Source organism: Habropoda laboriosa, unplaced genomic scaffold (genome assembly GCF_001263275.1).
Source record: "Habropoda laboriosa isolate 0110345459 unplaced genomic scaffold, ASM126327v1 scaffold816, whole genome shotgun sequence".
Classification (NCBI taxonomy): Eukaryota; Metazoa; Arthropoda; class Insecta; order Hymenoptera; family Apidae; genus Habropoda; species Habropoda laboriosa.
Genome location: NW_017101002.1, coordinates 278,560 through 291,266, shown reverse-complemented (window position 1 = coordinate 291,266; position 12,707 = coordinate 278,560). Strand labels below are relative to the sequence as shown.

Below are 12,707 nucleotides of genomic sequence, written 5' to 3'. Positions count from 1 at the left end.
GCCGCGACTAATTGAGAGTAATCGCACGCGTTAGATCGCCGCGCCGGGGAAACCCCTCTTTTGAACAGCGCACCGCCAACGCTGTTCCTGAACGAAACCGCTGGACAAGCTTTATTCGTTTCGAAGGGACACAGATTCTCGTAACAACCCCGGGAAAGTGTACTGTTATGCCGCGGCAAAGAGCGGAGTCTCCAAGGATGTCTTCTCGATGCCTGAAAAGTCGTTTATTAATTTGTCAACTATCGACTTGAAGTGTGAAGTTCGAACGGCCAAAGACTAACTCTATATGAGCAGGATCGTTTTCTCACTATCATTGACGGTACTCCCGAATCCTCTGTTTATCGCGCACCGTGGAGCATGTGGCGAGTTACGCGAGACTCGCTTCGACAACACCCGCGTCGTGACTCAGCGTCTAATTGTTATTCTTAGAAACGATGGTTTATGAACATTCTGCTCCGCTCTCTACCAGCCGTGTTATTAGCAAACGGCCAAGTATTATACAAACAATTTTCCGCGCACGTCTTCACCTCCTCTCTCCTCCGCCGGTTATTTCCAAGTTCGAAGGTCCGCTCGGATGTGAATCCCTTGATTCTCGCGACTATTCGCGTGTGGCAACGCCACAGGCGAACGATTCCAAATAAAGTTCGGCGACGCGTGCAAATTACCTCCAGTCGTTTCCTCACGTTTCAACCGAACGTACATAATTGGGCGTGCGTTGCGGCGTGGACTGATTTCGCCGCGGCGGAAACCACGTTGATCCTCGTTAGAGCGTGCAGAAATTAGCCGTTTCGTCGGACGATTCGAACGCGAGAAGCTTCGCAAATTCGTTCCTTGCCACTTCACGACGGATCTCGTCCAGCTCTGCGTGTATTCGCAACGTTTTGCCGGTGCTTTCTTTCATCGATAGGATTCTTAGGACAGCGGGCGAGCCAGTTACAGTTGTTCGAAAGAGGAGATTCGTGTTTGTCACCTTGTCCAGATCGGGACGAAGAGGAAAAAAGCTGTTTCGTCGCTGGCTCGGAGAACTCGCGGGAGCACACAGTTTCATTAGTCTAATGGACCTCGACTCTCGAAACTGAGAATCCTCGCGGCATGACGCTCGAAGAAGCGATCAAAGCGATCGGAGGAAAAGCCGCGGGACGTTTGAAAGCAGTTACAAACCGGGACGGAGGAGGACGGAGAGAGACGAAGGAGAAAGTTGTAGGTAGCTCGTTGTCGGAACGCTTGTCCGACTAAACCCTCGCGCAATTATTTAATTGCGAGACTCGCCCTCCCGAGGACGGGTCCACTCTAGAAAAGAGCGGGACACTTTTTACCAACTCTTTCACGGCGAAAAACTCCCCTTTTCACTCGGATCTCCCATCGTCCGGCGGACAAGTAGACTTGAAAAATTCACGCAACGGTTCGGTTAGAAGTGCGCGTTTTAAACGTTCCCCTCGAACTGTTCCGAAGGTATTTAATTATTTCAACGACCTTCCCTCCCCCGCCAATTATGCAGAAAGGTGGGGGTAAAGGGAGCGCCTTAGGTGGTACCTAATAAATTCAACCCCCCCGATCCAACGGGTTAAACGCGGGTCTTTCGATTTTCCATTATTCTCGATTACACGGCGTATTTCAGCTCCTCAAAGAAAGTTCATTCCGAACGTATTAACTTGAGCTCCGGGGAGCAGAGATGTCCCCCTTTCTACGTCGATCGAAGAATTAAACCGCAAATTCCCCGTGGCCGTAGAAAATTCTCAGATTACACGGTTCCGTTCGCCGCGGTAAACCGCTTGATTACGAGAATAAAGCACGTAACCTGCTCGTCCGCCGAAATTCAACCAAAGTTCCTGCTTCCAAGGAATCTTAGTTACCGAGATATTAAAATAATCAACGAGCGAAATCTCGCGGGGTGAAAAAAGGAAGCTACAGCTTGTAGACGATGAGCAGACGTCCTGTACGGAGAAGAGAAGCTCACCTTATTTGGACGATCGCCGGAATTCTGCGTTTCGTCGATCCACGGTGTGCAATTACTCATTATGTATATAAACAGCGAGCACGTTCGCAGGCCGTAGCGACGGTTAATTTGGTAAAGGTTTGGCGCGGTGGTGCCAGGCGACCGGACGCGTCTCTCCTCGCGGCTGCTTGTAATCTTCCAGCTTGCGAGCGTCCGCGAGTTGCTTCGTCTTTTAGTGCTCGAATCGCCTTCGTCGTGGGTGGATTCGCGGGTTCCTCGGTTCTCGAACAGCGGACTGATCTGATATTAGACCCCTGATCGGGATATTAGATACGTCGGTTTGGCGTTCGCGGTTCTAACAACGGCGTTTCGTAGAATTGGGGAAAGAGGAGGAATTTAGAGAGCACAAAGTGTCCCGGAAACGTTACCACGAGCTCTTTTTGTCAGAGGAGAAAACGCGACCGAGTGGTTTGGTTCGGTTTGTGCTCGCATCGAAGGGCAGGACAGCGGGGGAGAAAAGGAGAGGAAGGGAGAGAGCTAGGGGTACACAGACAGAGAGAAGTGGACGAATCTGTCGGTATGGTACACTACGGATGCGCGAAAACCGACAGCGGTGGAGTCGAGTGCTTCGTTGAGTTCAGTGAGACACCACGTTGCTCGATAGCATTCTCTCGTTGCCATTGTAGAGCCACCGGGGGTTAAAGAAAGGGGACGAAAGCCGGAACCGACGAAAAAATCTAGCTTTATTCCGTTCTGACGTTTTATCTCTCGAATTTTCGTGGAAAAATCACACGGCGAAAAACGTTTCCCTGCCTTCTTCTAACTAAAAGAAAGAGATACTGTTCACGCGCGAGATAGATTCGAGGTATAAATAATTTGAAGCGGAGTAACGTTGCACGCCGCTTGATTCCGAAATAGCGTCTATTTTGGCATCTCCGAACAAACCAAACGATCTAGATTTAATAAATGTTAAATCATCGCGATTGTATTTTTACCGCGCCAGATCTTTCGCGCTATCGGCTTTCCTCCCCTTCGCGAGTTCCTCCTTGGTCGCTAACCCTTTAACGAAGAACAGACACCCTGGTTCGAGCGTTTCGTCCTCGATTTGCTGCGGTGTGAATTTTAACCACTTAACGCTCACGTTTTTCTCAACTTGAAAAGGGTCAATTTTATATAGATATAAGAGGTATTATATAGAAATAAGTATAATTCTGCGCAATATGGAAAGTGAAAGAAAATACGCTCTGCCACCACAGGTTCTCGCTAGTCCTCGTAAAATTTGTATATATACACCTTCTAACCTCAGTCCCTCCCGCGTCTAAGGCATGGGTCTCCTACTCTTCGTTCAAAATAAGAATAACCTCGTTTCGGGCATGGAACGCGCCTAAGGCAGGACCTTAGAACGTCCAAACCGCCTACGTTTTTCTCCGTCTTACCCTCTGCTACGCTTTCTGTCTATGCGTCCCAGAGCGAGGTTATTCTTATTTTGAACGAACAGTAGAAAGCCTTACTGACGATTCCACTAGGAGGTCCAGGACGAAACGCCCTAACCTTTCCTTTTCCGCCGATCCTCGATTTTGGAGGGTCACTTGTGTAAGACACTAGCACGAGCGTTAACGGGTTAGGTGCAACGAATAATGATATATGGCCTGATCTAACAAAAGAAGGTAACGCGACCTAGCTTCGACAGAACTAAACGATAAACTCTTCGACAAGCATCCCACGAAACGTCTAATAACAAGATCGTCGTTCAGAGACGAAATCCGCGAACGCGGGATTTCGAAGTGGTTTCTCGAAAAGCGGGCGAAACGTGAAGGAGCGGGTGGTATGAAATTAATGAGAAAGCTTGTCGACGGGTGGCGGAGGAATTACTTTTCTGCCAGCCATTCCATTTCACGCGCAATTTACCGAGGACGATCCGCTCGCGCGGGCGACACAGGCCTTTGCATGATTGCTTTCGCACCGGCATCAGCCTGTCGAAAAACGGACAAGCGCGTTCGGCCAAAGGAAGGAAATCCTCCGACGACGAATCGCCCCAAACGTAGAACAATCCGTTAATTAGAAACGAAGTTTCGATCCTAAGCTTTGCTTCTCTTCTACTTCTCTTCTCGGTCTGTTTGTTGGAAAAATAGAGGAGTCGCCGATGAAAGGGATGGCGGAGGAGAGGAAGGTCGGCGCGATGACGAGATTCGTGGAGTTGCTAGCTACCGTGGGGTCATTTCTGCTGGTGCTCGTTACCCTACCCTTCTCGCTGTGCTTCACGTTCAAGGTCGTGCAAGAGTACGAGCGTGCCGTTGTATTCAGAATGGGCCGGTTGAAAGGCGGAGCTTACGGGCCAGGTAAACACAGGGCAATTTCATTTCTGTTCATTCCTAAGCGAGCCGTGTCCCGGTAACAAGTTCGCGAGCGTTCTCACTCGAAAACGGCAAACGAACTTCACCCCGTTCCACGCGATCCGGGGTACGGTTCGACTGTCGGAGGGGAGGGAACAGCCGTGGATATTCCAGGTTCGTTTATCCGGCAACAATTTCACCAATTCGTATAAACGTACCTGCCGACCTCTCGATTTTTTCCCAACGGTAATTCATTTCGCCACGGCTGAAAATCCCCGACGATCGCTCTGCATATATTTGCACGACGCGCGGACGTCTAAATAAATAGTACGCGCGCGCTGTATATAAGTGCGACACATATAAATCAATATTTCCAACGCGGGGTTCATGTACCTATAATTACTCGTTCGACTCGAAAATTGTAATCGAAGCATATTTTCGACGCAGCCGACCCGACGATAATTGCCCCCGATTGTGTGTACACGAGGACGAAGGATGTACGATATTAAAACGGCTCGATGGTGGAAAACAAGGTGTGCGTTGTTTTGTAACAGGAACGTTCTTCGTGATGCCCTGCGTGGATTACTGCGTTCGGGTGGACCTGAGGACGGTGTCCTTCGACGTTCCACCGCAGGAAGTGCTCACCAAGGATTCCGTGACGGTGAGCGTAGACGCGGTCGTCTATTATCGTATAAAGGAGCCGCTGAATGCCGTTGTCAAGATAGCCAATTACAGGTAGGTACGCGAAAGGGTTCAAGTACTACGTACAGTTTCAACTAACATTCCACGTTGATTAAACAGACTTAGGAGCACGTAACGTTTCGTGTCAACCCTTGTGTCAACAACCGAGTACCGTTTTGCGCGTTTTCGAGGTGAAAATGCTTCATCTTCCCGGTGAAAGATTCCAAGACTTAACATCTTAGCTACGGCAAGACTTTCCGCGGAGCTGTATCTCTGTACAGTTTGATGATACTTTTCACTATGAAATTACACCAGAACAGAGATTATAGACGAATGAATTACCATTTATTTTTAATCCGTGCGTTTTCCAGGCGTAAATTTGGGAGGCCATCGAGCACTTTAACGTTCATTTAGAAGTTCGATGCTTTCTTCTCGTGGCTCTCGTCCACGTCTGTTCCTTATATTTAACTTCTCGGGTTTCTGGTCTCCACCTTGGTACGTTTTGTTAGCGACGAAGCGCCGCCCGGACTTATTACCTGCTGCGTTTATTCCGCGCGCGTCACTCAACGGTGCGGACGACACTTGAGAATGACCGTTGACTTGGGGGCGTTCTTTAGTTCGTTCGTTGTTTAACAGTTTGCCAATCGCGTATAGGCAACCACCTCCCTTGTCGAAGTCGAAATTGTAACTCACCCCTTTCGGCTAGCAACGAGTAGCATTGAACCCTTTCAAAAAACAACGTAGAAACACGAGCAAATCAGTTATTCTTCCGATACATGGTAGTGGTCCTTCGAATTTGTAATTAGTCGGCACAAACGTGCAAAATCAGCGAGGCTCGGAAGATCGCAGTACCATTGAAAAAGATGATCTGCGCGAAAGCCACTGTGGTCTAAATATTTTACGCCGTGTAATGGTTAATGAGTCTGATCTGCTCACGCGGTAACAAAGCTTCACTTATTTGAAAAATAATTTGCAAGGGTAGTATATAACGTGAGTGAATTATCGTAAATAACCGGGAAGTCGCTACCTTTTCGCGCTGATTTTCCGTGTAAACGAAAAACTTTACCTCTGAAAATAAAATCGCGTACTTGCCAACGGACCCATGGGCCTACCACGCAGATATTTGATCACCCTCTGTTCGAGGGCACGACCGTTCAGGCCCGCGGTTTTCGGCAGAGAAAAGTTTTCTTCCGCTGAAGATCAAAACTTTCCTCTCGCGCTATTAAAATTTGACGATAAAGCAGACAACTGTGGTTATCGACACAAGGGTTAAAGACACGTATAGGGAAAATGTAATGTGAAGGGAGTGGGAGTAAGAACCGAGCAGCGGGGTATATGCGAGATTGAAGAAGATATTTGCTCGGTGTAGCGTAGCAGGCTGTGTAGAAGTTTTAATTGCGGTAATACCGTAGATAACCGTGTTTCCCTCCTAACCTGGGAAAATGAATGCGGCACGCAGCAAGCGTGCTAATGCGTCGCGGGGAAAGCGTCCGAGGAAATACACGCTATCGTAAAAGGAATTTCATCCGGGTAATGCAAATGGCTCAGGAAGGGCCCAGCGACAGATCGTTGAAAAAAACGTGACGCGCTGTTTCCCTCTATCTCACTCTCAGCTTCTCTGGCTGTCGTTTTATCTGGGAATTCAGTCGCGAGGCCGGAAGAATACGATCGCGTGCCTAACGAGGATGTGGAACGCTGAAAGACATCTCGTTTCAGCTCGATGCAGCGTGCAGAAATGGGGAGAAAAAAAAGTGGATAAGAGGAGGAGAGAGAGAGATAGGTGAAATTGCTGGCCACGATTTTCACGAGAAACGACGCGACATCGTCGAGCAATTTTTTTCCGCGGCGCCGTCACGCCGAATTTCAAAGTTCATTCGGACGCGAAATTCCCCCGTAATTCCGCGAAAATTAGTTATCAACCGTAACGATCCACTCCGTCCTTCTCCGTTATTACGCAACTTCTCCGTGGAGTCCGAGTTAATCGGTACAACGAAACGTTTTCTAAGCCGGGGGAAAAACAAGAATTTTCCGTTCTTGCTCGTTGCTGGATTGAGACGGATCGGAGCGTAGGTGCCGAAATACTCGAGACACGGCGAATTAATTGGAATTCCTTAGGAGACAGGGTTAATTAAGGCGGACACGATATTCTGAAATTTTAATTAGCATCGCTGTGGCACCGAGTGCCGGTTCCATGGAAACGAGAACCTCTCGAGAGGGAATCCGCCGATCTACCACGGAGAAAAAAATGCGGGAGACGGGACGATGGCTCCTCGAGGAGTTACAAGAGCGTGACAAAATTACTTGGATAATTTGTACCGTGCGGAGCTACCTGATTAATTGCGTAGTAAATGTTGCACAAGCACGATCTGCCCGGGAGATCTCTCTTGTAATTGAACCCGCCTAGTTCTCTCCTGTCTCTCGCGCTCTCGATCTTCCTTTGAAACGAACCTTCCCTCTGTCGCCTCGCGTCCAGCTTTTTCTTAGAAAAATACTAGAGATACACTTTACTTGGTTATTCTTGATTAAACAGGTAGAGGAATGTTCGTATTAAGAATAAGAGGAGAGATATCTAAAACTGACCAACGTGCCGTCTCTGCACGCGCGATTTTTTTGAAACCGCACACGTGAGAGGTTTCGCGAAACGGAACCGACGTTTAATTAACTGAACACGCCAGACAGATGTTCAATTATGGGAAAGACGATGGCGTAATTAAAGTTATACGCTGGCCCGACGCGAAATTTCATAAAACCCTGCGCCTCGCTGCTATAATTGTAACGTTAACATACTCGTTTTTCCCAGCTCCACGTGGAATTACATCTTCTTTATCCAGCTCTAATTAACGAATCGTTACGCGACTGTCGTATGTTTTCACGTGATCAAACCGGCGATGGGCGTTTCAGTCATTCCACTCGACTGCTGGCTGCCAGCACGCTGAGAACGGTGCTCGGGACGAGGAACTTGGCCGAGATCCTCTCCGAACGCGAAACCATCTCCCACACCATGCAGACGTCTCTCGACGAAGCGACGGATCCTTGGGGTGTCAAGGTCGAGCGCGTTGAAATGTAAGTGCCACTCGATACGATGGGCGAATCTCTCTCTCCTCGTCGCTCTTTAACGGATATCAGATTTAACACACCCAAGTTCAAACGGTAAACAAAACGAGTCTTTTAATTCGTGAAATACGAGAGAAATTCGAGGCGTTTTTTCCATCGAGGAGAAAGTGAATTTCGTTGTTTAACGTGGAAGGAGGTTTCGAATTGACGTGGGTAAACGATTGGACGATGTTGTTTTTGTGTCAAAGATCGATATACTTAACTCTGTACCGTCCGGAATATCGTATTTGCGATATCTTCTCCTTCCCTTGGACGGTGACTTGCCTTACCTTACAAAGGAAAGCCTGTCCATTTTACAAAAATTAACAAACAAATTACGACACGAAGTTCTTCGGAATTTCCGCTGCACGTCGCGTATAAAATGTCTAACTTAACTCTCCGGAATCGAAAATAGGAAAAAGATCTTGGGGCCCTGTCGAGGATCCTTGTTGTAAGACTAAGGAAATACAGGCGCTTAAAATAACTGATTTAAAATAACGTCGGTTTTTTTTTTGCGTGCGGGAAATCCTCATGGTCACCCCGCCCCTCGGGGACGTCATGCCGGACTCGCACCGGCTAAGACCCTCACGGTGGCCCTTCCTCGGCGTTGCGGGGTGGGCCCGGGATCTCCAAACCAACGCCATCGGACCCACCCCACGCCTGGCCCCTCCCTCAAGATGTTCTCGGGGGGAGGAGCGCCACCTCGGAGGGGGTCAACAGGACCCCCTCACCACTGCCGAGGCGTCACCAGTGCCACGCCGGTGACGCCCCAACTGCGCAGTGGGCTGCCGGGTCGCGCGCCCACAGCCCTGCAGCCCCGGCGACCCACACATTACTTGGGGCGTGCCTGCCCGACCCCTTGAGGGAGGAGGGAGGGGCCTCCCGGCGTGGGTTGCCACCACCGGGACCCGGCGTGAGGATGTGACTCCTCCCCCGGGCCCGTGCACTCAGGCACCTCGGGGTCGTGATTCCCGTACCGCAGCCCATCGGAAGTTCGGCTGCGGCCCCTGAGGATTTTTAACAGTACACGGAGTTCCCAAGCGGTCACCCATCTAAGTACTAACCGTGCCCAACGCATCTTGACTTCGGTGATCGGACGAGAACCGGTAGGTACATGCGCGGTATGACCGTCGGTGACTATTCGCGATATTGTGTGGGCCGCTGCCCTTTTTCCGTTTTTATATGGTTCTTCGGCCGTTAGGACCGCGCAAGCCTTGGGATGGGGGTGTCTAAGGCCCTCTACGGTTTGAGTCCCGCGGTCGTTGTCTAGGCGCGTCGCACAGCGTCGTACATTGTATTAAGTTCTTTAAGGCGCAGTGTGACGTGTCATAAGAACACATCACCGATGATCAACACCCTCTTAACCGAGCTGTCAAAAGTCCTAAAATGTGAGAACATTGCCATAATTCTCTCTCCGCTGACAACGAAAAATGCCTCGAAGGCCAAGATTCGCGACGAAAGTTCGTTACACCGGATCAACGATCGAGCAAAGCATTCTACTCGATTAGTAGAATCGGCCTCCGTTAAATACGATCGAGAGTCACTCACCGTGAAGAAGAATAGCGGAACGATCGATCATCGCGGAACGAGTGAATGCTTGATGTACACGGCCGCGATAAATATCATTTCGCGCGGAAAGGAGCTTATCGTCGGCGCGGCGTGGTAACAGCGCGGCGAAAGTGTATCGCGCTCCATTGAGCTTACTGGAAAGAATCCACGGTGAAATATAGCCGCGATCGAGACGCGTATCGACAGCCCCAATGGAATCATTCCGCCTCTACAATGGACGCGATATCGCTGGAATTTCGAAAATGTTCCGACATTGTCTCGCGTTCTTCCTCCGTTCCACCTTGATCTACGGAGTAATTGTTTCTACCCTTCTTGTCGCCTTTCAATTTCAGATCGATCCGACCGGGGAACACGCGCTCGTCAACTGGAATTAATTCGACGTTTAAGTACCGTTTCGCTGAACACGATTCGCGTTTCTTTCAAGTGTGCTTCAAAGTACCTACTTATCGAATCTCTTGGAAACAACGCTGTACAGGGTGAACGAAATTTTAACAGCTACGTTTTGTCTTGGAAACGTTGAGACCAATTTGTGGTTATTAATATTAGAATTTAAGGTAATAAATTTAAAGATATTTGTTTAAAGAATTTTGTCGGACATTGTTGTACGAGCCGTCACTGTGTTGAGTTTAAATGCAGTTCTCAGGTCTTATAACCGGCCACGATTATTTGTTTGATCAATCGATCACCACCTTTGTCTACCATCGTTCTTTTTATTCCTTACAAAAATAACTCTGCCTCCCTATTTTAGAAAATCTTCTACGCTTAGTTACAGGATGACTGATTGTACCTAAGCATCCTCTAAGAATTTCAACTTCATCAGCGAACGATCGAATATGCTAGTCATCCAACGAGAGATTCCAAAGAAAAATGTCCTCTGAACTCGTACGTTTCTCTCCCGCACAGTTCCTCCAGCAATTTGACTCGTTGAATCGATACACGACTCTCGCGTGGAATGAACTTGTTAGAGAGAGAAAAAAAGTAGTACTTACGGTGAAAGAATAATTCCGATGATACTCGCGTTTCTTTGACGCGGAAGAGGCACGGTACGTCGAGACGCCGGCGAATATACGTACGTACGTATAAACATGAGAAACGAGAAGAGAACCTCTCGATGGCACTCGAGGCCGTATATGCAAGCATTTAAATGCGTCCCCAGTGCCGTCACAAAGCCGAAACCGTGCTACCTTTTAAGGAGATAGTTGGCCGAGCTACGTACCCTGAGACATCAGCCGTATCGATTCAACCGGAGAAAAAAGCCTTCCTCGCGAGACGACCGTCCAAACTCTCGCGTCGTTCTTTTCACCTGGAAGAAGAATGCAAATCGTCGGAGAGGAAGTATCCCTGTCCGTAATTATTATTCTTTCACGAAATGTTTGAGGCGCCTCTCGAGAGGGGGGTTAAAGGGAAAGCTGCTCTACAAGTTTCCGTCGCACAGAAGCGCTGGTGTGGATACGTGGACGCGCATAAACGCGGACACTCGAGAGGGTGGCTGCGAGATCCCTCGACGAGATCCCCAAAAAGGAAGAGCCCTTTAGTCTCGATGCTCAGAACGTCGCGCGTTCCAATAGCAAGACACTGGTGTCGCGTGTTTCTAAAGATGAAAAAGCTTCGAGTAGCTCCCAGAGAGGCCCTTTGCTGTGGATACATACGTGTATACGGGTCCGACTATCCCTACATGCACACGTGTCTCACACGCGTTACTTATTGTCTCTCGGTGAAATATTCCGTTAAAAAGTTTCGGCGGAAAATTGAATTCTTGAGAGTTTCATAGGTGCGACGCGGTAGGTTCCCTCTGCACAGGTATAGAATTTGTCGAGATGCAGAAAACATGCGGTGGCACGGGACGGTTACCATCTAGAGCACGTTCTAAATGATCGAGGGGAGGAAAGTAACGTTGGACGTCTATTTATGCCGCTGTCAACTGTACCGAATGGCAAAGTGCATTTTCGCAGTGTGTACACGTCGCGTAAAATATCACCGCGCTCGTATATTTGGGTTAGCGTTCGCAGCGTATCTTGTTGTTTTAAAAATGACCATCGTCTAGCGGAATGGGCAAACGTAAATTGCGACGGGGAGTGCATTTTTATCCCGGTCGGGTGTAACTAGCTTCAAGAAACCGGTGTGTTTTCCCCTTCGACACTCCGGCTTTGCTGCACGAGAAACGAACTACGATATAATCGTGAAATTGTCGTCGAACCGTCTCCGAACGCGACCATCGACGTTCTTCCATGGGAAAATATCAGTCGCGAAGTTGAAATTATTTCGACTAACGAACGCCCCGGTTAACTTTCCGCATTAGGGAGGGTTAACGACGTAAAACCTCTCCGATGCGCCCAACTCCGGCGCCAATTTAAACGGTTCCGCGGAAATTTACGCGTCGCTGTGACTCCAATTCGATAACTGTTCGAACCGTGTGTGTATCTGTATACTCTCGCTCCGCTAGGGAACTCGTTTCCCCTTCGAAAGGTTCGTCCCGGGCATATTCGCCGGGACCGAAAGTGGGACCGTCGTAAGAGCAACGTATAATAAAACGAAAGAAGGAATCTTCTTTATTCCGGCCGTGTTCCGCGGAACTACGGCGAGGGAAGTTGCCCTCTTTGCCGTAACTCGAAACTACTATTCCCGAATGTGCTCGCTCGTATAGGACGTTTCATTGCACGTGAGATCTTCTTCTGGTGGAGAAAAGACAGGGAAGCAGTTTGGTCTTTCGGGTATATACAGTGGTATCTGTCTTATAGGTCGTGTTGTAGTTCAGCCTGTTGTAATATTTCATGGTCTTTCGATTGAAATTCTAGGTCTGCGTTAAGAGAAAAGTCTCGCGTGTTCTGAACGAGGTTGTACAGGATTTTGCAGCAGTGCAGACAGGTAGAGACGTAGATCGAACGAACGGTAACGGATGTCTCTGATTTAGAAAGGACGTTCGACTTCCGGTGCAGCTGCAGCGAGCCATGGCCACGGAGGCAGAAGCCACAAGGGAGGCTCGGGCCAAAGTGATTGCAGCGGAAGGAGAGATGCTGGCTTCCCGTGCTCTGAAAGAGGCCAGTGATGTCATTTCCATGAGTCCAGCTGCTCTTCAGGTACGTTCCAGCCAGTCT

General features: G+C 48.9%; 1 protein-coding gene across 1 annotated transcript in view; it reads left to right on the top strand.

Annotated features, from left to right (window-relative positions):
* Positions 1-2,515: 2,515 nt before the first annotated feature.
* The window catches only part of LOC108577741 (band 7 protein AGAP004871-like), a 10,673-nt gene continuing 481 nt past the window's right edge, over positions 2,516-12,707 (top strand). The window contains exons 1-5 of the mRNA XM_017940932.1: positions 2,516-2,588; positions 4,069-4,327; positions 4,717-5,004; positions 7,852-8,013; positions 12,524-12,689. Coding sequence (XP_017796421.1) covers positions 2,516-2,588; positions 4,069-4,327; positions 4,717-5,004; positions 7,852-8,013; positions 12,524-12,689 — 948 coding nt within the window. The remainder of the gene's footprint in view (positions 2,589-4,068; positions 4,328-4,716; positions 5,005-7,851; positions 8,014-12,523; positions 12,690-12,707) is intronic.